General features: G+C 44.9%; 1 protein-coding gene across 1 annotated transcript in view; it reads left to right on the top strand.

Annotated features, from left to right (window-relative positions):
• LOC119384226 (uncharacterized) overlaps positions 1 to 20,194 on the top strand; it is a 34,279-nt gene extending 14,085 nt beyond the window's left edge. The window contains exons 2-3 of the mRNA XM_049413378.1: positions 19,430 to 19,641; positions 20,177 to 20,194. Of these exons, the coding sequence (XP_049269335.1) occupies positions 19,430 to 19,641; positions 20,177 to 20,194 (230 nt within the window). The remainder of the gene's footprint in view (positions 1 to 19,429; positions 19,642 to 20,176) is intronic.
• The last annotated feature ends 1,770 nt before the right edge of the window (positions 20,195 to 21,964 follow it).

Raw genomic sequence — 21,964 nt, 5'->3', positions numbered from 1 at the left:
AAAGAAACGAGCCCTCAAATTCGCTTCCTTCATTCTACGTGATGTTGTTCAGGTCATGTGAACTCCCGCTGTACTTTGGGGTGTGGACAAGCACGCACGCACGCACGCACGCACACGCACACACCACACACGCACACACGCACACGCACACGCACGCACGCACGCACGCACGCACGCGCGCACACACACACACACACACACAACACACAACACACACAACCCAAACACCCACACACACACACACACACACACACTTTGTCTTATGTTATATTATTCGCAGAGAAAATTGCAGCCAGTTACGATGCTGGCTATCATTATCGAAGTCGGCTGACAATGGCAAATAACATTACGAACGAGAAGCATTGCGAATTCGGTCCATCGTCTCATAGTGAGCCGTGGTGGGTTTCAATCTTATCACGAAGATGCTGAAGTACGCTGTGTTAACCGCTATTATTTTGCGACAGGCGTGCCGTCCTCGGTTTCTTTTGAAAGAGGATTGGGAGCGCTGCCATCTAGCGGTCATATTTCGCGGGCTGGCAAATAGTAGAAGAGGGGGGAGGGGGGGGGCCATAAGTCATAGAAGCAACTTTCATTCAGTATTTCCGAACATATGCTTACAACTTTCCTTGAATAAGGCATGCCCTAAACAAATCATTTCTATTTTGCATAATTAAACGCAACTAATTAACTATAGTCAGACGCACCTCAGAAAATCGTTTGCGTAACTAAAGACGACAAGGAAGTCCGATTTGCTACCCTGCATGGAAAACAGGGCACGGGAGGAAGAAGAAAATTGAAAAAAGCAGAGAGAGCGAGAGACCTCAAGGCAACACACGATGTTTTTGGCGTTTCACGTGCGCAGTTTAATTCGGCCTACACAATTCCTACACAGACTACGACAGCTGCAGGCATTCGTTCATTCATCCTATTTATGGAATCTGTTAAGGCCTTGAGGGAAATAAAATAGATTATATAACAAGACTAATAAAATTTAGCGAGCGGCCTAAAGGAGTCGAGTTTTTATAGTGCCTATGGAAGCCATCGCTAAAAAATAGCTTCAGGCATGCCTCTGTTTGCCGCTATGGATCATGAACAAAACGTGAAAATTGAATGTCAAAGTGAATCGGTCTCTGCGTGCCGCGTTTGTCTTGAGTGCTTCATCGTGACGGCTGTCCTGCTTAATGGAATGTCACCGATAACAATAGAAATCGCTGCTTGTCGTATAAGTAGCGACAGGGGAATGTTTTATCCTGCTGTGGCACTGTGTCTTTTTTTTTAATCGATATTTTGGTTGATTTTAGTGGCGTTTGACTTGCCGTTTTGTGCCCGGCATTATACGGCTCTGACATAATTTCTTATTTATTCTTTCAGTTGTGGCCGTCCGAATCTGCCCAACATTCTATAGAGTCGCGCGCTTCTTTTTAAGCCATGTTTAATTCACAAAGGCTAAGGCTTCGTTTACTTCAGCTGGTATCAACCGCCCATTCCAGAGTAGTCTGCACTTACGTATGATGCGCCAAGCGCTATGGCGTTGTAGAGTCAAAATCAACTGTGAGCGCTTTTGCAGCATAAAAAGAAAACTAAAACTCGGACCAACTTGCTGAGATACACTTGTGAAAAAATAATATGCGGTTGCATGCCCGTATTTGAGCGTTGCGAGCTCTTATCTCTGAGCACAGCTCGCAGCTAAACGCGCGAAATTATTCAAGCGGATACCGTTAGAAATTTAATAGCTTGTAAGTTCCCCGTCAGTTAGCTTAACAAAGGAGATTATACATTTAAATATGGTGTTAGGCCTAGCAGCACACCTTCGTTGTGCACTGTAAAAACATTGCAAGTGATTTGTCATAGTTATCTTTAAGACGGCCTTGCTACAACTGTTTCTTGTTCATGCGCATTCCACTCCATTTACATGGTCTCCGCTTTGTCAATAAAGTTGCCGGGGAGTCGGCACCGTGGGTGTGGTGACTTCTATCCCCTCTCTCGCACTGTTCTTATTCTTGACATGAACTACCATCACGTGCGAGTCTCCACCCTCCAAAGCATGCGACTCTTGCCCAGGGGAGGCATATTTAGGAAAATACTGTGTAAGCTGGACGTAATATCAGTAAATATGATAGCTACGACGGCACTTTCATATTAAGAAAATAACATAAAGACTGCCTGTCGGGGTCCGGTCAGGTGAGCTGCATATAGTTTATGAAATCTCGAGAAAAAAACTCGTCTATGCACGGAAATGTCGGGAAGTGTGGCTTAGAATTGGTATCTTCGCCGAGAGCAGGGCAGCGTGAAGACGCGTCTGACTACTATAAGGCAACGTTTCCCTAGACGTGATTCACTCCTTACGAAAACAACGCGTAAAGTGCTGCTGTTTCGTTATAATGTGAAAACACATTGATTAAAACCACGAAGTAGGTGCTGAAATGTGCAGTTGTAGCAAATGTGGACTCCGGAAATTTAAAAAAAAAATCATACTTTATCCCTTTTTTTTCATAGGAATTGTTCATAACTCGAAAGTGAAATGTGTCTCATATAGAAGTAATTCCCCCACTCCGTTCGGTGTTAAGAAATTTGCACAATGTGTATGCTATTGGGCCAGCATGACAGCCTTCGACGTGGATGCAACCATGTTGACATCCACTGCCACATTTGAGGCTGAGCATTATAATCCGGCTTTGGCAGCTCGGTATGTTGCGACGTGCCCAGCTTCACGAATCCGAGAGGCACAGTTCGTAGCGTGTGATTCGAACGTTGAAAGCATTGATGCTCCCCGTGTAGTGGTCTCGCTGGCCTTGTATGACGCTTGTATAGGTTTTTTAAATGCGAAGCATTTCTTTGAACTCTATATCTATCTATCTATCTATCTATCTATCATTATCTATCTATCTATCTATCTATCTATCTATCTATCTATCTATCTATATATCTATCTATCTATATCTATTATCTATCTATCTATCTATCTATCTATCTATCTATCTATCTATCTATATGTCTATCTATCTATCTATCTATCTATCTATCTATCTATTATCTATCTATCTATATATCTATCTATCTATCTATCTATCTATCTATCCGCCAACGACTTGGTGCTCTCCTGGCCGATTCGTTAATGGGATGTATACCAAAGTTGGGATGGCATGACATTACTGTATAACCAACATAAATGACAGGTCATAACATGAAAATCATGACATGCACGTTTTGAACGGCATGATTACATACCATGGTGTTGGTGCTCTTGCGGCCGTTTCGTTAACTTGATATATACCAAAATTGGTATGGTGTGACAAGAGTGTATGACATACTTAAGTGGCATAAGTGACAGGTCATATCGTGCAAATAATCACAAGTATGTCATGTACAGCATGATTTACATGACATGGTCTCGGGCGCTCGCGGCCGTTTAATTAAATGGATATATACCAAATTGGTACGACGAGACATTTCTGTATGGCGAACATAAATGACAGCTGGTAACGTGAAAATCATGACATGCATGTCACGCCATGACGTATGTACAAGCCCTGTTCATGGGCGCTTGCGGCCGTTTCGCATCGTATTGCGTGACGTGACTATATGACGAACATAAATGACAGGTCCTAACACTCAAATAATAAAATGCATGTCATGGACGGCATGATTTACATGACACTGTCTTGGTGCGCTTCCAGCCGTTTTGTTATCTGGATATACACAAAAAGTGGTATGCGCATGACGTGAGTGCATGACGAACATAAATATCAGGTCATGTATTGTATATACCAGAATATACATTTCATTATATAGAAGATTGTACATGCATGCATGCACGGCAAACATGAGATATATAGTGAACTAGATGCCATGGCATGAATGACTTCGTTTTCCTCAAAAAGAAATAGGGCGATGTATGCAGCTCTTCGCATTACGTCGATTCACACAGTGCGTGGGATCTGCCGGGTTTTTTTCGTAGTAGTTTCGATCAATGACGCAGAGCCAATAATTTTTTCAACAGCCCACTTCATTAGAATGGTCACTCACCTGGGAGATGTATACAAGCAAATAGATATTCAGCCAGAATGGTATTTTGCATTGGTGAGGTGTTTATTCTTATTGCCGTTCTATAATGTATAACTGGAAAAGGCCGTTACCTCATGTATTCGCTCCAGAGATGACTGAGAATTCTTTAATGCTATGTTCTCGTATTGTGTCGCGATACGAGCAGAAGAGACATATCAGTTCTCTGTCTATATTAAATTTCTTCCAAGTGCCATGTCTATTTTGAATAAATACCATAAAAAAAAATGGCGTGGATCTGTGGTGTAATACCCGTCCGCCAAGCAGGATGCTTGGTTTCGAATCCCACTCGAGCCGAAGGTTTTTATTCCTTATTTATTTTACATCTAAATCGCTTTTTCCCTCACAACCAACGGCGCGGCGCCGTTGGTTGTGAGGGAAAAAGCGATTGAATACAATGCGTGAATACAGCGTGAATACAATGCTCGACGAAAGGAACAAATTCACCTTGCTGAAAATGGTCGTGGAACCAATCACGGTCCACCGCAGCGACCCCAAAGCGATTATCACTACCATTACACTAAGGTAATAATAAAACGTACCCCCCTATCAGCATGTGGGGTGTTTTTGATACAGTTAGTTTCGCTGGACATTCACGTTCGCAGGGCGGGATGGCGGGCAATTTTTTTTTCTAAACGGGCTTTTTAACGCTATCGCGTAAAAGATGCGTTGAAATAAGCGGGGGATGTCGCTTGGTTATAACTGCCAAACTTTCGAACTGGCGGAGAGACGGCGCAATATTTTACGGCAATATACTGCATCTTCTACTGATGATTTCTACGGCCTCACTTTGTCGCTTTAGAAGTCCTCGCTGTTTTGGAATCACTATATATACTTATAGTTTTCTTAGCCCCTTCCCCCAGTGCAGGGTAGAAAACCAGGTGCAACCTGGTTGACCTCCCTGCCTTCAGTAAAACTTGGTGATGGGATAGTTGATGCATGTTACAAGAAAATTCGACGACGCGAACCCCCAAGAAGAAAAGGCGAAAGGAAAGAGCGTCTACTCGCAACTAACTTTATTCTGGCAAATCCACCGCAATATATACACCATGCCACACATGCGCAATAACACACCATGCGTCACATCCAACAATCGGCCACTCTCAATGCACGTGCTAGTTCAGAAACCTGTCAAAAAAATCAAATTGAGCTGAACGCAGTGCCACCGACGTATCGCTAATACAGATATCTTTTTTTTCTTTCGGATGAGGTATGCTTCTATAGCATCTCTCGCTCTATCACCCCCTTGCTTCTACCCAGAATGGTGATATTGGCAAATACTGCCTCACATCCACACGCGCTGCAGTGAATAGGCAACTGTGCCAAAAGATTATTCTTGATCGAAAGATCATGCTCCCTCGCTCGATCGTTTACGCATCGGCCGGTCTGGCCGATGTAAAAACCCTTCCACATGAGAGCGGAATTTCGTAGACCACTCCCATCGCACAGGGCCTCGCATGCCTCTTACCACAGGGCACGGGTCCTCTTGAAATCTGTGGGCACAGGCCCGACAGTTTCCTCGCAGAAAACACCACAGGTACTTTCTACCTATTGGCCACATTTTTAAGGTTAATTGTGTGCAACCTTATGGGCGTACGGGACAACTAATGGTCTTTTTTTCGAACCGCTGACACTATTTATTTTTTGCCTTTAATCTTTTGAAGCAGGGATCCAGCCGCTGCTGCAACGACCGAGCGAGGATACCCAGCTGAATATAGCCGGCTGACCTGGTTGTCAAAGCTCTCCTGCATTCTGTGAGGGCAAGACAACGTACCTTCCAAGTACATAAAAGCAATACCTCTCTTAACTACTTAGATTGGGCAGCTCATAGGGCATCAGCTCTTTGCACGAACGAGGCCAGTAGGCCCAACAGATGTGCTCTTCCGGCAGAGTGAGGCTCAAAGCTAAAAACCGAATTTTCTCGTTAGTAGGTAGCTCATGCGTGAAGGACAGCCCCTTCGCATGTTGTCGAAATTTCTTTAAGATTTCGCCCACTAAGTTGGTGGGTGTTAAACCTGGTTTAGCATTTAAAACTACCAAGAAGTCGTCCACATACCTGCTCACCCTGCGCACATTTGCATTGTCAAGAGCCTGAGCCAACACTCTGTCAAAAGATGCTAAAAACAAACTGCACAGTACGGGCGCTACACAAAGCGCTACACACGAGCCATTGCATATCCCGTTGCGTTGAAGATAAACGTGCCCTTCGTGCGTCACAAACGTCGAACACAAATAAAATTCTAAAAGGGTCATCAAATTATCAACAGAGATACCCGCACGCCTCTTAAATGCCAAAACGCAATTATCTTCAATGCTATCTTCACTGCTTTGAACAATTCCACATGCAGCACTGAATAAAATAGGTCCACAAGATCTACCGAAAACGCATACCCGCCCCCTTGAAAATCAAGCAGAAAGTGGGTAACGTCAGCCGAGTTCCTCATAACAAAGTTAGTTGCTATAACAAAGTTAGTTAGGTAGTTAGCTATATAACTAACTAACAAAGTTAGTTATATAAAGTTAATTGCGAGTTGACGCTCTTCCTTTCGCCTTTTCTTGGTGGTTTGTGTCCTCGATTTTTCTTATGTTCTCTGCCTTCATTTGCATTTGTTTCTCTGTCTCGCTCTTCGCGGCCGATGATGCTAGTTGTGGTTGTTTCTGTTGGTTGTGGACCTTCATTCGCCGCGACATCGAGAATGATATTATCGACAACATCCACTGACGTCGGAGGCCTCCCATTTTTTTTTTTTTCATATCGTCTTACCGCTTTGTAAGCACAGGTGACACCGCATACTAAACGAGCAAAGATTGCCAGTTTCGCTCGATAAGACAGGAGTTCTTTTCCCATCGCGATTTTTTACGCCAAACAAGCCGTGAAAGTTCCGCCAAAAGGACCGTCTACGTCATATGAAGTGTAGCTGATATGTTCTATCCTTATAGTTCGTTTAAAATGCCTTATCTGTGCACCTATACTGCCCCGAAACAGTTCAGCAACGGCAGCTCTGTAGCTGTCTGACTCAGCGTCCGCAGACTTACATTGAGCGGCAGTCAGTGGATTAATTTTTTTAGCGATGTAGAACATTTTAATTAGCGAGCGCTTCACCTGTCTCACTCACTGACAGACTGGGAAGCAGCATGACCTTGGCCCCAGGGATACATTGAATTTTATCTTTCTCGCTGCTACTAAAAAAAAAAACGAAGAAAAAAACAATTCGTCCTGTTCTCAAAACCGACTGGTCACATTGACGCAATTAGTATTATTGTGAACGAAGGGACCACGCGGAGGGTTGCGGCAATGTTAATCATTTGTGAACTACATCTCTTTCCCCTCTCTTCCTCTCTCTCTCTGGGTCACGTGTTTCCACATTGAGCACTCCAACAGAAGCGGTAGCCTACTGCACAGCCTATAGCGCAGTGGAAAGAGGAAAAGCGCGAAATGTAATGCGCCGAGGTAATTTAGCGACATCGCTGAGTTTGCCGCAATTTCCCCCTCAATGTCATTTTGAGACATCGTCGCTAATGCTGCACACTCCAGCCTGAAAGTCCCGCAAAACGCCCGGTAAAAAAGGAAAAAAAATATATAGTACGCGCCATCTCTTTGCTCTCAGGCCACGCATTCAGTATTCAATTGTTCGCAACAAATCTGTGTGCATTGGGTCGTGTACCTCACTTCACTAGCACTGATGATCCGACTTGCACCGTTCGCTCCGTTCGTCGTCTGAATCACCTTGTCGTGTTTATTTGCTCCTGGTGTAGTCTGTAAGACATTTTTTGCATCGTTTGTCGTTTCTGTGCGTATGGGCCTCACGGGCAAGCGAAATTTCGTTAGCCGTGTATTTGGTTCAGTGTATGAGACTTTCTCTTTAGTAACCGCGTTACATCAGCCAGTCTGATCCTATTGAATCGTTTCGTACGATTATAACTTGGTCATCTTGTCTCGTCAACCGCAACAGTTAGCAAGACGTTGGAAGACTCGAAGTCAAATTCATTCACTTTTCTTTTTTGTTGCCATTCACGAACCTTATTCGCACGCCCATGCCCCATTGTCAGGCTTGAGTGTCCAGCTACGTTTCATCGACGGACATTGCTGTGTCGCTGTAGACCTTTAGGCTAAAGCAAGGGTACTGCCATCTATACCACTGTGAACAGAAATAATTCAGCTTCGCACGGTGTTCACCACTCTGTCGTTTTCATCAACGTGACTCTTCGTTTTGAACCAGATTCGGTTGTAGAAAAAGAAGAGAGGAAAACGATTAGAGTTCGACATATTACTACTGGACAATCACGTACAATGTTCTCGCTATTGTCGACGACGAAAAGTAAGCGCAACAGCTCACCCCTGAGACTCGCCGTCTTGTTGATCTGCTTGCTGCTCGAGATCTCTGCTCGTGCGCGCTAGCCGGGAATGTGACGGTCAGCACCGACGAGGAGGTGCCCGCGCCACCGTCACCACCGGTGACAGCCGCGGCCGCAGAGAATGACACTGCTGACATGCTGCAAGGGCTAAGAGACATGATGGCCAGCGCCTTCGACAGCGTGCCCCCGTCTGTGATGCGCAAGGTGCTCGGAGCCAAGCTGCGTCCACAGTGCAGACTGGCCCTTCTCAGGACGATGGTGGCCTTCAAGAAGTTGGAGCCGTGGCGCTAAGACGTAAGTAAACGCACCTTTCTTTTCTCTGCATGTGCCACAGTTAGAGCGTCAATCATGAAACGATGACGGGAGTACGCGCGGTACACTGTCGTTGAAGGACTGGCAGTGTACCACGTACCAAAAAAAAAAAAAGACAGACAGATCTAGTCTGACGCAAAATCTGGATATTCTCGCAACTCACGCGTACATTGTTAAGGGGCGAATCTTCTGCTTCTTATGCGCCTTCTTGCCCTTAATGCATGCATACATCGGTGGACCACGCATTCTTGCAGCTCTCATTCTGAGGAGTAACGACATTTAATCTGATGTTGCCAGGACTGCGGCACTAAAACTTTTGTTTACGACCATGCGCGTATAACACACTGCTGCTTAATCAAGAAACATTACGGCGAGGGCCCATGCAGGCCGGTGAGAGACAATTGATTTCACCGTGCTGTTGAGGCACGAAAAAGGCCCAACCACTGTCCTTTTACCTCTCTCTTGTTTGAGAATACTTAAGGGCGTCTTTCATTTCTGCTGGCGTTTTCTTATTCTGTGAATGAATTAACTATTACGTAACAATTATATTTCTGCATGGCAGGCAATGTTTTGTGTTGTTCTTTTACTATTCTGAGCGTGTAGAAGGAAACGTGACATGACTCGACACACTTCGTGCTGCAAAGAACATGTACTCTAGTGCATAGTCTTTGCAGCATGAATTGTGTCGAGGCAGAATTTGTACCCGTGGCTTTGTAACCTTTCTGTAATCATGACGCTTTTGTAACCATGGTAAACGAAGAATAAAAGCAGCACTAAACACGGGACGAGAAGAGGACACATACACGGTAACCATGGTACTAATAATTGCACTGACGCCTTCAGGACTTACGTTCCTACAGCAGTATTGTCTCTCAAGCTTTAAATGTTGCTTTAAGTGATGCTCTAAATGCTAAAAAAGTGCTGGAAATTTCTTTGTGGCCTTGTGTCCGCGACGTATTAGGAGTGTCTATGAAACTGAGGTGGTGCGACTCGGTGTTGTTGCAGTGAAAAGAAGAAGTAGGTAAAATCACGCGTCACTCCTGAAGGTGAGTCAGCGTACAAGCGATGACGGTCACTGCATATGGAACACAGTTGCTGCTTGGACACTATGTCAAAGCTAAATGTGCAATACTGGCAGCAACGTTGCGTTTTGCTATTCAACGTTTACATACGAGACATCCAAAACTTAAAAATAAAAATTTGCCAGAGATGGCTGGGTATGTTGGCTGTAAGTATACGGTGAATATTGTACAGATAGCCGGAAAGTTGTTCTGTTGCGTGTATCGACGGCACTTTGCGTTTTTCCCCTGTTTTATGGACTTAACCTTCAGACATTCAATCGTCTATATATAGGATCGATCACTCCTAACTCAATATTTACTAGTCATCCTTCCAGGCAAGTTATCTACGTGAATTTTCGCACGAAGTTTATTGGGTACGAACATGATCTGCCCGCAGCGTAGAGATAATGCAGAGAAGATTATCGTCGGACTTAGCGTTCAATGCCACAATTATCGGAATCCACCTTTCTCACGGTGCGACGGCGCATGCGCCCTTCTCCTGCCTAGAAAGTCACGAGACGTTGTGGTGGGGTCTCCGATCTCGGAGGCTTTTGTTCTGGCGAGCCCGGTGGTCCCGCACAGCCCCCCCCCCCCCCCCCCCCCCCCGAAAACGGCAGGAAAATGAAGAAGGAGCATTGTGCGCGAAAGTTGTCAGCCTGGTGAATTGCCAGCGTCTAAATGGACACTCGATCACGACACATAAGCTGCTTCTCAGCTCTGTTTGCGTTAGAGGCCAAGCTAAAGAAGATGTAGAAAGACAAATGAACCAGCTAAGTGACAGTTGAACACATGATACGATCCTGTGTTCGATAACTACATAATTGTTGGATCCAACTGGACTGATGATATAATGCCAGCCGGTGCGTTTGATCACACGGAGGCTGTCCGTGAAGGCCTTTTTTACTGCTGGAGAGCCAGGTGTCTGTATCGAAGGATAACAAAAACGGCGCGATCGTCATGATGTAGGCCTATACTTTCGTTGCCGCATAGGCTGCCGCAGCGCCTCGGTGGGTTGCGCAATCTTCTTCGTAGTACCACGGCCGTGGTAGTACACCCGCTTTGTTGGAAACGTATCGTACTCCACTCCCGGCGTCGCCAAGATCAGCATATCTTCCGTTTGAAGTGCGGAATAATGGCTGCTGTGGTGGTAAAACAAACTTCACTCCTTTCCAGCGGAAGTGGTCGCTCTGGTAAAATACGCGTGACAAGCGACGACCGGTGCCAGATCTTCGGCGCGAATGACGCTTCCTTGTAAGCATTTCCTTGCAAACCAGCGCCAAGCAAACATCGGTGTGACGACTGCCACGCGGAATGCGGAACGATCACTGTACCATAATTAATAACCAGCCTTCGGTATAGCAACTATCCGCTACAATGGCAGGCTCTGTCGCTGGGGTAGGCATGGCCCTCTCGGCGACTAATAGGTGAATTAAGGTTGTCATCTGTGATCCCTAATTGAATTGCAGCGACGGTGCTACGTCAGTGCAAAACACAGCTGGCCAGATAGATATTATATCATCGTGGCCGGCGTGCTCTTTCTGCAGTGCACGCTTCTTTCATCGTCTTGTGCTTTTGATCGTTTTGGTTAAGTATATGGTATAGATGTAAACGACACAGTCTTCTGCTTCACAGGCACGATATATGCTTATACAGGGTTCCTTTTTTTAACAATACAGATTTTTTATAAAACTCCTATGACAGTAAGCCTCTTGCCGTTTTCGCACACGCACTCCAATTCGAGGCGGAAAAACTTTGCCGCAGTTAAAATAACACTGTTGCCACTAATTAACAAAATCTTGTTAATTAACTTTTTAATTATTGACTTGAGGGCAGGCGTTTATATTAGAAAGTTGTAGTGCGTGCCAACTTATGGCACACCCATTTTTCAGAAATCACGAAAGTTGCACGTAGTTCGAGATACTCATAATCGAATTTCAAGGGCGAAATCGAGACTTATCGCGACAGGCGCGCACAAAGTGCGGCGGAACACCGGGACGACACATTGACAGGGAAGTGACGAATTTCCAATGAAGGCGCGCAGAAGCAGAATCCGGCCAGAAAAATCGGCAAGCATTCTGAAATACACAAGTAGACAGCTTAATGTTTGCGTGCGATGGGTAGTTCAATTATGTGTTTCTTTCGTAAACTGCAAAGCGGCGCGAATAGCTATTTCGAGTGTCTGCCAGAAGAAGCGCCGAAGTGGCAGCCGCTGAGCTTTAAACTTACCAGAAAGAAAAGGTTGATATCGTGGTTTTCTTGCGCACAGTTTGAAAGAAACGAATAAGGACCAAACACTACGCGCAAAAATAAGGCGATGCGCGGGCGCAAATGAGATGTCTGGCAGCTTTTCACGAAAACATACGGCCGCGGCGCGCCTTCATTCAAATTTCGTCGCTCCCTTGTGACTCGTAGCAGAACGGTCGCGCTTCGAGCGCGCTTTGCGCCATCAGTTTCGATTTCACCCTTGACATTCGATGAAGAATATCTCGAACTACGTGCAACTTTTGTGATTTCTAAAAAATAGGTATGCCATAAATTGGTACGCACTACAACTTTCTAATATAAACACCTGCCCTCAAGTCAATAATTAAAAAGTTAATTAACGAGCTTTTGTTAATTAGTGGTAACAGCGTCATTTTAACTGCGGCAAAGTTTTTCCGCCTCGAATTGGAGTGCGTGTGCGAAAACGAGAAGAGCCTTACTGTCATAGGATTTTTATAAAAAATCTGTATTGTCTAAAAAAAACTATAAATTGAGATGTGCGTTTCACTGCAGTATGTTGTTACTGCCATGTGTCACTCATGAACTTCTCATAAAGCCATCTACCCGTTTATGACAAATCGCCCGTTAAGATCAGTAGCGTAGGGACTTTTCACCTTGGCGAATAAGTCCTCTCCCCTCCCCCCCCCCCCCCCCCCACCTATGTCTGCCCACCTGCGCCCCCTCAGCATTGCATCCAGAGTGATCTCTCTCCCTAAGTGCACTAATATCACTTAAAGGCCGAGGCAATATAAAGCCTGTGTGGACGGTGATCGCATGGGCTCTCTGTTGAGATGAATTTAACGCGGTAGGTAATCCTACTACTTAAGGTGGCACATTCTTTTCACTTGATCACCAAGGAAGCTAAGGTATATCCTCGGTCAATTACGCTGCCTATACGTCAGCGAGCACAGGCGAGCGGAAACCTCCTGTTGCGGCATTCAGAGGTTGGAAGTAAACGAGCTTTTTTTTTTAGCACGAAAGTGTTTTATGCCGGGGTCCACCACGGCTCCACTGACGCATTTCCGTCACGGATATGACGTTATAAAATATAAGGACTAACATATGGCAAAGAAAAAACTAGAAGAAAAAGTTCCGTCACCGGGAGTCGAACTTACGACCCCTCGACCCCCAGCGCGAAACGACTCCGCCACAGACAGCACGTTCTTCGTCATACTAACGGCGTGCTATTTATATACACCATTTGCCGGTGGCGGTACTCAGCGATCGCGGTACATCAGCGTGTTTTCGTTATCACTAGCCAGATGGCGCGAAGGGCTCGAACGGCGCGCTTCAAAGGTCGGGTCGTCGCCCCACGCGTTGAGATGAGCGTGCACCTCTACAAGGCGTGGTCGCTCCTGCGTGCGCACTTACCTTGTACGTCTTGCGCTCTCACCACAAGTTTGCGTTGAAGTTACAGAGAGCGCGAAGGTCACTTCGCTCACTGCAGCGGCCGCTTTTGCGAAAGGAGCGCGCTGCTCACAAACAAATAAGTTACAACTGTGACAGTTCGCGCTCATCCTGTGTATACTTGCGCGTTCGTTTCGTGCGTCCTCCTTTGTATTTGACCAGCGCTCTTTAACTGTCGAGCTGTGACAGTTGTTAGTTTGCGCGCATCCTGTGTATGTTCGTTCCGTGCGTCCTTTCTGCTTGAGCAGCGCGTGGCAAGTTTCGAGCTGCTTGCCGTTCTTCGCGTGACATTACAATTTGTTGCTATAACATTCATTCCTTCGCCCTCGGAGCGAAACACTGCACAACAAACGCTCAACTACGTCTGTGAAGACACGTTTTACTTTCGTGTTATACCGATTCCTATGACAGAGGGATCAGCCATGTTTTTTTTTTTTTTCTCAACCTCATCGTGCGGTGGCAGTGAACAGTCATTCTTTAATAGCGCAGCAGCAGTCACCGCTACGCACTGAAATAGACACTCCGTAATATAAATTGAAAATTGCAAAAGCAGCCGCTTTACATCAGAATGACATTTTCATTATGCTTACTACACCAGGTATACGGTCATCCGGTCCCGGCGCTGTCGCACGTCGCATTGTGCGCCGGTATGCAGGCTGAAGCCACACGATGTGGAAAGAACCTTTCTGTCAGGTTATCTCATGCTTGCCAAACTGTACAAGATTAGGACTGTTCGCTGTATACCGGAGATGATAAGGCTACCAAGAATCGGAGCAATCGTGTAGTACACGGTACGCACGGGAACACGACACGCACTTTCAAATCAAGTTCAGCGAAAGCTGTGAGGCGTGCGAAGGGCACCGCCGCGTGTTCCGCGTGCACGCATCTTATAGTACGAAATTGAATGTGATTCCGTGCTTCGGCGTCGGTTATGATACAGGTATACACAAGTGTCGTATAAATGTTCCTGCAGCTTCTAACGATTGAAATAACTATTTCTAACTACTCTATATACACCGTCATGGGCGTATGCTTTGGTTAACGGCGTTACATGTGAATTCTGGCGTATAGGCTTGCCTAAATATGGATACTCTAACACATTTATCCTATACCACCTTTGTGGTCGTCACTCTTGCGATCCACTTTGGTAAGATTTGCCCGACATGATCACTGGTTGAACAAAAATTCGTATAGCTTCGACTTAAATCTGAAGAAAATGGAATTGTACGTTAAATTGGACCCATTTTAGATACATTCTTACGCTGCAAACTTGCAGGTTGTCGCTATTCGGTTCCTCCGTTCGCGGAAAACTCAGTACCCAACAGTGCAGTCTGAGTAATGCTTCTGTGCGCAACTGATTACGCTATATTGGAAACATGTGAACCCACGGCACATATTAAGGCTTGCAACAATGATTGAAAGTCCTTTGCGATTTACAAATGAGTCGTTTCACTTGGCTTGTCACTAAAATGACATATTTTCTTTATTCAGCAGCTGCGTGAACACGACGCCACACTCTATGCCTTTGACAGGTTTTGTGCCATAGGATTTGTCTATCTTCAGAAAAGCGAGTGTTCTACATCGATTAACCTTGACGTCCAAGAATACACCAGCAATAATTCTCGAGAAAGCCTAAGAGAAACCACAAAGGTGTTCGGAACAAGAGAAACATTTGTATGTCAGGCTCCCTCCAGGCACCGTACCACCACGCACGACTGAGTCAAAAGCCAACGGGCAGTATATTTCAGATACGCCTATATGTCTGAAATTAGTGCTTAATTTCTAGTCAACACAAAAAAATTTTCCCGGAATATTGTTAAGGCTGAGGAGGCGCAGTTTCGTAGGAACTTCAGTCTGATCTTCCAGTGTTGGCGGTAACGCGTTACAAGTAACGACGTTACCGGTAACGCGTTACTTTTTTCAGTAACTTAGTAACGTACTCGTTACTCTTTGGGAACTGTAACGGGTAACGTACTTTCGTTACTATTTTTCGGTAACGTGAGGTCTCACGTTACTCGTTACTTTTCATTCCAATTATCCTCGCCGTCCTACACAAAATTAGTTCGTCTTGTAGGAGCGCCTTTCTCAGAGCTCGCCCCGACGTTATTTTGTCCCTCTCCCTTCATTCATACTCGCACTTTGCTTCGGTTATTTTGTCGCTGCGGCAGACTGCTGTCGGCCTGCCAAGCGCTGACAAAGCGAGCCCGCACGGGGTCCTTTTGCGCGGGGGAAATTGCAATGGGGAGCAAACTGCCGAAATAGTTTCGGCTGCCTTGCTATCGAGTTTCAGTTGTCGTTGATTGGCTATCGAGTTTCAAGTTGTCGTTGATTATTGATGAAGTGAAGCGAAATGCAGTCCTCCTATTCGTCAAAAGTGAGCTCTCGAGATTTCCTAGGCGTATGGACACCAAGGCTAGGTGTGAGCTCCAACACAACGGAAGATGGCTTCTTCGGAAATGCCTCCTTGACATCATCGCCATCTGAAGATGAGAGACTGTCTCAGTACCGTTGGTGCCGCATGATATTGCGTTGAGCGGGCTCAAGGAAAACTTTCCGCGCGTGCACCAGCTCTTCCCGACAGCGATTACACGAGTACCATATAGCGCATCCGTCGAGCTCCTATTTAGCTCAAGGCGCTTTGTTGGGCTAGTTGGTTATGATCCATGAGACTGTTTGGCGTAGCGCACACCCACAAGGACAAAAGAAGGACACACACACACACACAGCGCTAACTTTCAACTAATGGTCTTATTTCTGATCACACGTGTCCTTTTTATGCAGCAACGGGCGATCGATAAAACCAAGAAAAAACATGTAATAGTACAGCATTGACCGCGTGCACGTCATCACTGATCACATCTGCACCTACCTTCTTCAAAGTGACAATTCAAGATACCTCCTTTCTTTATCGGACAAACCTAAAGAAGGCGCACTCACGCATTTTTCTTTCACTTTTTCAATTTCAAATGCCTCGATTATTTCCCGGGTTGTTTTGTCTCGAGCCCTATAAAGAATACGAGTGCTCTTAAACTCTGGAACGCAACCACACCTTTGGCAGTGAATGCCCAAGTGGCCAGACACAGCTTTGTTGACATTATACGAGTGTTCTCTGAGTCTCTGGTTTACACACCTTCCGGTTTGGCCAATATAGACGCGTTCACACGTGAGAGGAATAGAATACACTACTCTTTCACTGCAATTTACAAACTTTTCGCGGTGCTTGATTGTGCACTCGCGCTTCTCTTTGCTGTCCGCATTAACCTTTTTGCATATCCTTTGCAGACGTTCGGGAGGGGAAAAACTACGTCCGCACCGGACTTTCTCGCTATCCTGCGCAAATTATGCGATATGGCGTGCATGTAGGGCACCACCGCAACCTTGGTTGCCTTAGTGGCGGCGGTCTGATTACTGGTGTTCGCTCTTCCTTCTTTTTCTGATATTTTCGGCGACAGCGGTTAACAGGCGCAGGGGATAGCCAGAATCAATTAAACGTTTAGCCTGGGCCCACAAGCTCGCTTCAAGCTTGTGCCGGCACGATTTCATCAGTGAACTCTGAAAACATGAACTTATAACAGCACGCTTTACCAACTTTGAGTGCGCAGATGTAAACGAAAGTACAGGTAGCGCTGTGTGTGTGTGTGTCCTTCTTTTGTCCTTGTGGGTGTGCGCTACGCCAAACAGTCTCATGGATCCTATTTAGCATAGGTGTGGACGTATTCGCTAAGAAGCGAGTCAAGCTGTACGATGACAGCTTTGAAATGCAGCTGTTGCTTGCATTCAGCACTTAGTAGTTACGTTAGGAAGCTGTCCCTGCAATACTCTAGCATTGTTTATCAATTCCGTATTCAAAATCAGTTTTGCTTCTTGCTACCTGCAACTGCGTTTCTGGTTATTGAATTCCTGCGACTGAGGCTAACGCCGAACACCTTCACATACACAGACGCCATCTTTGCGGTAATTATACAAGTTAAATTGAAAAAAAATGTCCATATGCGCAAATACTTTTCCCTAGATTTATGCCATTTAAACATTTATTTACTGCTAAAAAATTGCGCATTTATATTGTAAGTAAAAGCACGCCGTCATAATTACTGCAAATTTGTTCAGTGACGTTTTCTTTGCGGATAACGTTGACGATGAAATTCATCACTTTTTATTTTATTGTCCCACCGCGAAAAAAATGACTTTCCCATGCAGTGTCAGAAGCTGTCACATGTAACTATATAGGCAACTTTAGCCAGTACTGCCAAGGTACAGCGCATTTCTGCGAATTATTCTCGTTAAAATTATATCAGTACTTCGAGTAAAATTGTTCTTTCGGCTAGAACTATTACGTTAAATATAAATATGGGCTTTATAAAGTTGGTATTGTATCTTCCGGCTGCGAAGGTGCGCTGATTAAAATTTCTGATCATGGAGTAACGGCAGAAGTAACGTCCGTTACTTTTTTTCGGTAACGGTAACGGTAACGCGTTAACTTTTTTTATGGGTAACGTAGGGCGGTAACGCGTTCCTTTTTCTTTAGCGTAACGAGTAACTTATTTAGTTACTTTTTTTCGGTAACGCATACAACACTGGATCTTGCACAATGCGCTCTATTCGTGCTATACCAACCCATGTATGTACTACGTCAGCGCCAGTACTAAGTGCACCAGACAGCGCTGGGTGTGCGTCGCATTCTGCAGGGCCGCAATCTTGGTTCCTGTCAGTGACGTAACTTTGACACAGAAAGGAAACGCACAGAAACAGTATTAAGGCTAGAATTGTGCGAGTTCGCTTGGGAGCTGCCTTTGAGTAATTTAAGGTTGATTGGATTAATTAGTGGTGTTGTAAACGATGCCGAGCATTACTGTTACTGCAGTTCGACGACAAGGTCAACCATCGCGCATGCCGCGGTGTAAAATAACGGCCAAGCGGGGCAAACCTTGTCCGTATCTGCACGCCTTATACCTTCCTTCGTGACGACTCCCTATACCCACTAGGTGAACCTTCTGTCGTTCTGTCGATCTTGACGTCTAGAATGGCGAAAACTGTAAAGGCCGCAAGTGGGCTGTCTCTTTCTCCCTTTTAATATACGATTGCTCTGTTAGGTGGAAAAAAATCCACGCATCTCCACGAAGTGAATCATGACGAGTGGGCGAAGCTCTGGTATCGTATAGGTGAGTAACCGTACGTTACCCGAGCGTTGCCCCATGTAATGTAAATTGAGTGACAGAGTGACATAAAGAGTCGACGACAAAGCTAGGTCCTAAGGTCCGTAATGCCTACGTTGAAGTCGCCGACTAGTATAAAGGGTTTGTGCTTGTAGGTGTTTTATATTGTTTCGTCGCAATTATGATTGATATTAGTCTATTGTTACACCTGATGTTCGAGTTTAATGCTGCTGTGCCCGTGAGCACGACAACGAACAAGAACGGACAAGCCTCGACCCTAAAGTGATTCGCACATAAAAATGTCGACAGAACATAACTAAACGAGTGCACTACGACGCACGCAACGCGCTACCACCGGAATGACCTCCAGGAATTTCATACATGTACACATTTTACGCGAGAGCTTACTATATAGCGCTTGAATCTATACGATAAAACACATTTGGCAAGTGCTTTGCGAGGAGTTTAACGTTGTGAGCTGTTAGGCCAGGTTTGCAAAGGCAACACTTGCGGGTGATTGTGACACAGATTTAAATAGTGAACGATTTTCCATCAGCCGTTCCTCAAACTATGCAGCAACCAGTGCTTACATTGACAGAAGTTCCGCATAGGGGAGGCTTTTATAAACTGGAATAGCCACTTGCGACAACGAAACGCCATTATGGGATAGATACATCATGAGTATGGAAAATCATAGCAGTGTTGTTGTTGTTGTTGGTGGTGGTGGTGGTTCCGTGCGTGCAAGTTTGTCTCACAGAGCCACAGCGTGGCCCCATTTGGTAAAACCATATATACAACTTGTGCGTGGGAATGCAGTGTTCGACGCGACGGGGAAATACCCGACGGGCGTACTGCAAGCTTCTCGCGTCGACCTCGGGGCTTTCGACGAGTGCATCGAGACGGAGGTGCGCGACATCTTTGGGAATGTGAGCTCACGTGGACAGTACTGCAATGTGCAGTTCCAGCCGAAGACGGGTGCTATTGGTCCCAAGGAGATGGAATCAATGTCATCTGTGCTGCATCCTAAGGTAATGTATTCCTATACCTAGCTTGCACGTGACGTCACAGACAGGTTCTCTGCGCTGGTTCACAAACATGGCGGCCACCGTGACTTTTTTTTATCTCATTAGAGCGTCATTTCAGCGGAGGGGTGGTGGTGGGTGGTGGTGGTAGTGTTTCGTAAGGAAAGGGAAAAAGGCACCTAATTTCTGCAGCCCAATAGGGAGCACGACAGTCGTTCCCTCCCCGCGCGTTCTTTTGTGCTCTCCCCGCTTTCTTCTGCTCGCCAGCTGCGCCAAGGGGGAACACAGAAGATTGGAGGGGGCACCAGAACTAATCTGATGTCACCATTTCTTGTTCCGCGCGTTCGAGCAAGAGTTCACCCTGCGTCTCAACCAGTTGGTTCACAAAGATGGCGGCCACGGTGACGTCAATGCAAGCTATGTATACATCATCTATACCATCTCTAAAGAATAATCTGTATGAAGGTACATAGCTTCGATACTTTCCCTCGAGTTTATACCTGGAATACAGTGCTGTCTGGCTTGTGCTGTGCGTGTGCAGGACGATCAAGCCACATGAACTTCTACAATTCTCTTAAACGTGGAATTAAAGAGGTATATGAATCAAGAGTATTTCTATACCCTACTCTGGTGCTACGACTGAGCACTGTGAGAATGGCTCGATGGCTCTCAGATGAAAACTAAAGAAATGAGATATGCACAGATTGCTATATCACAGCACAGGTGAGATGATGAACCACTGATGTAATTTACTTAATTTTTTTCCCCACAAAATCTTGGTTTTTACGTGCCAACACCACAATTTGATTACTATGAGCGCTGCAGTGGGGAAATCTAGAATAACATGGGCCACATGGGGTTCTTTAATCACATATATCTAAGTACCCGGGCGTTTTCGCATTTCGCCCCCACGGAAATGCGGCCGCTGCGACTGGGAATCGAACCCGCGCCCTCGTGCTCAGCGGCCCAACACCATAACGGACTAATGCCACCCGTGGCGGGTCGGATTCGATTTACAATACAGCTTTCAGCACAGCTGAGATCAATACTCAGGTATAAGCTCGAAATGTTCAAGTGACACTGACATTCTACTGTCTGTGTATAAGTGCATGGAGTCAGTCTTCGTTGTGAGAAGTAATCGTTTTACCAACTCATCTGAAGTTGTGTTAAACAGAATTCAACAAATATCTTGTACATAATTCTCCGACGCATTTACGTATCACCTGAATATGTATGTAGCAGAAGCAGAAATTTATATACATGGGAACTGACTGTGACCATGCATTCATACTTAACACGATTTTTTTCCTTTCTTTTGCGCGCGAAAATGCGCAAATATAACAATAACTGGCATTAATATGAAAGAATGTCTACATTGAAGTTAATAATCGGCACTTACGGCTTCTTGAGATATTTTCCGAACTTATAGCCGAGAGATCTCCCTTGTCCGTATGAACGCATGCAATATGTTTTTGATATATATATATATATATATATATATATATATATATATATATATATATATATATATATATATATATATATATATATATATATATATATGTTTCTATTTCACCATAATCAGTATTATCAGTATCTTGCACGCTGACTATACATGCAGAATCAAGTAGTTTGTCACGAGTCTTCTTCAGGAATTGTCGCCACGATGTTGATATAACGGCCTGTTATCGCGAATGTCTATAATGTCCATTAAGCACTAAGGGGAGAGCTCCTCGAAACAACTTTTTTTATTATTTTTTTGTAATAGAGACTTGAAAATTCTGTTATATGTATAGTTTTTGATGCAGATTTCAAATATGTCATTACTTTCCATGTAGCTGCTACAGTTGTCGAGTTATGTCATACACAATGGCAAAATGTTACACTTTTTGCGGGAACTCTTTTATGTACTAAACTTTCAGTAACATCATTGTGTTGAATCTTATTTGACTCTTTGTAGACTGTAGAGTGCTAATATCTATCCAGATATTCCACAGAGATAATGGAACTAATAAAAAAAATTGTACTCTGTAACTTATTATTTTCAGTCTCCTTTGAAACAGTAACCGAACATTTTCGCAAGTAATGCTGATAGATAGTGCAATTTCAAGTAGGTATTAGCATTCTAGATGTCTTGAAGAATACGTGTGCCAAGTTTCGTTACTATACAATAAATATAAGTGTATAAAAGGCTGCCCGCAAAACGTGAAATTGTCGAAAAAAATGAAAATGAGAAAAACAAGTTTGAAAGTTTGAAACGTTGGCATTTATCAGAAAAAACACTATTTACATAAAACTGGGCCGCAATCCGCCTCCACGTGTGCGCGGA

The sequence above is a fragment of the Rhipicephalus sanguineus genome, chromosome 1 (assembly GCF_013339695.2).
Source record: "Rhipicephalus sanguineus isolate Rsan-2018 chromosome 1, BIME_Rsan_1.4, whole genome shotgun sequence".
NCBI classification, from domain to species: domain Eukaryota; kingdom Metazoa; phylum Arthropoda; class Arachnida; order Ixodida; family Ixodidae; genus Rhipicephalus; species Rhipicephalus sanguineus.
Note: the sequence above shows the minus strand (reverse complement) of the source record. Positions and strands in the feature narration are given on the sequence as shown.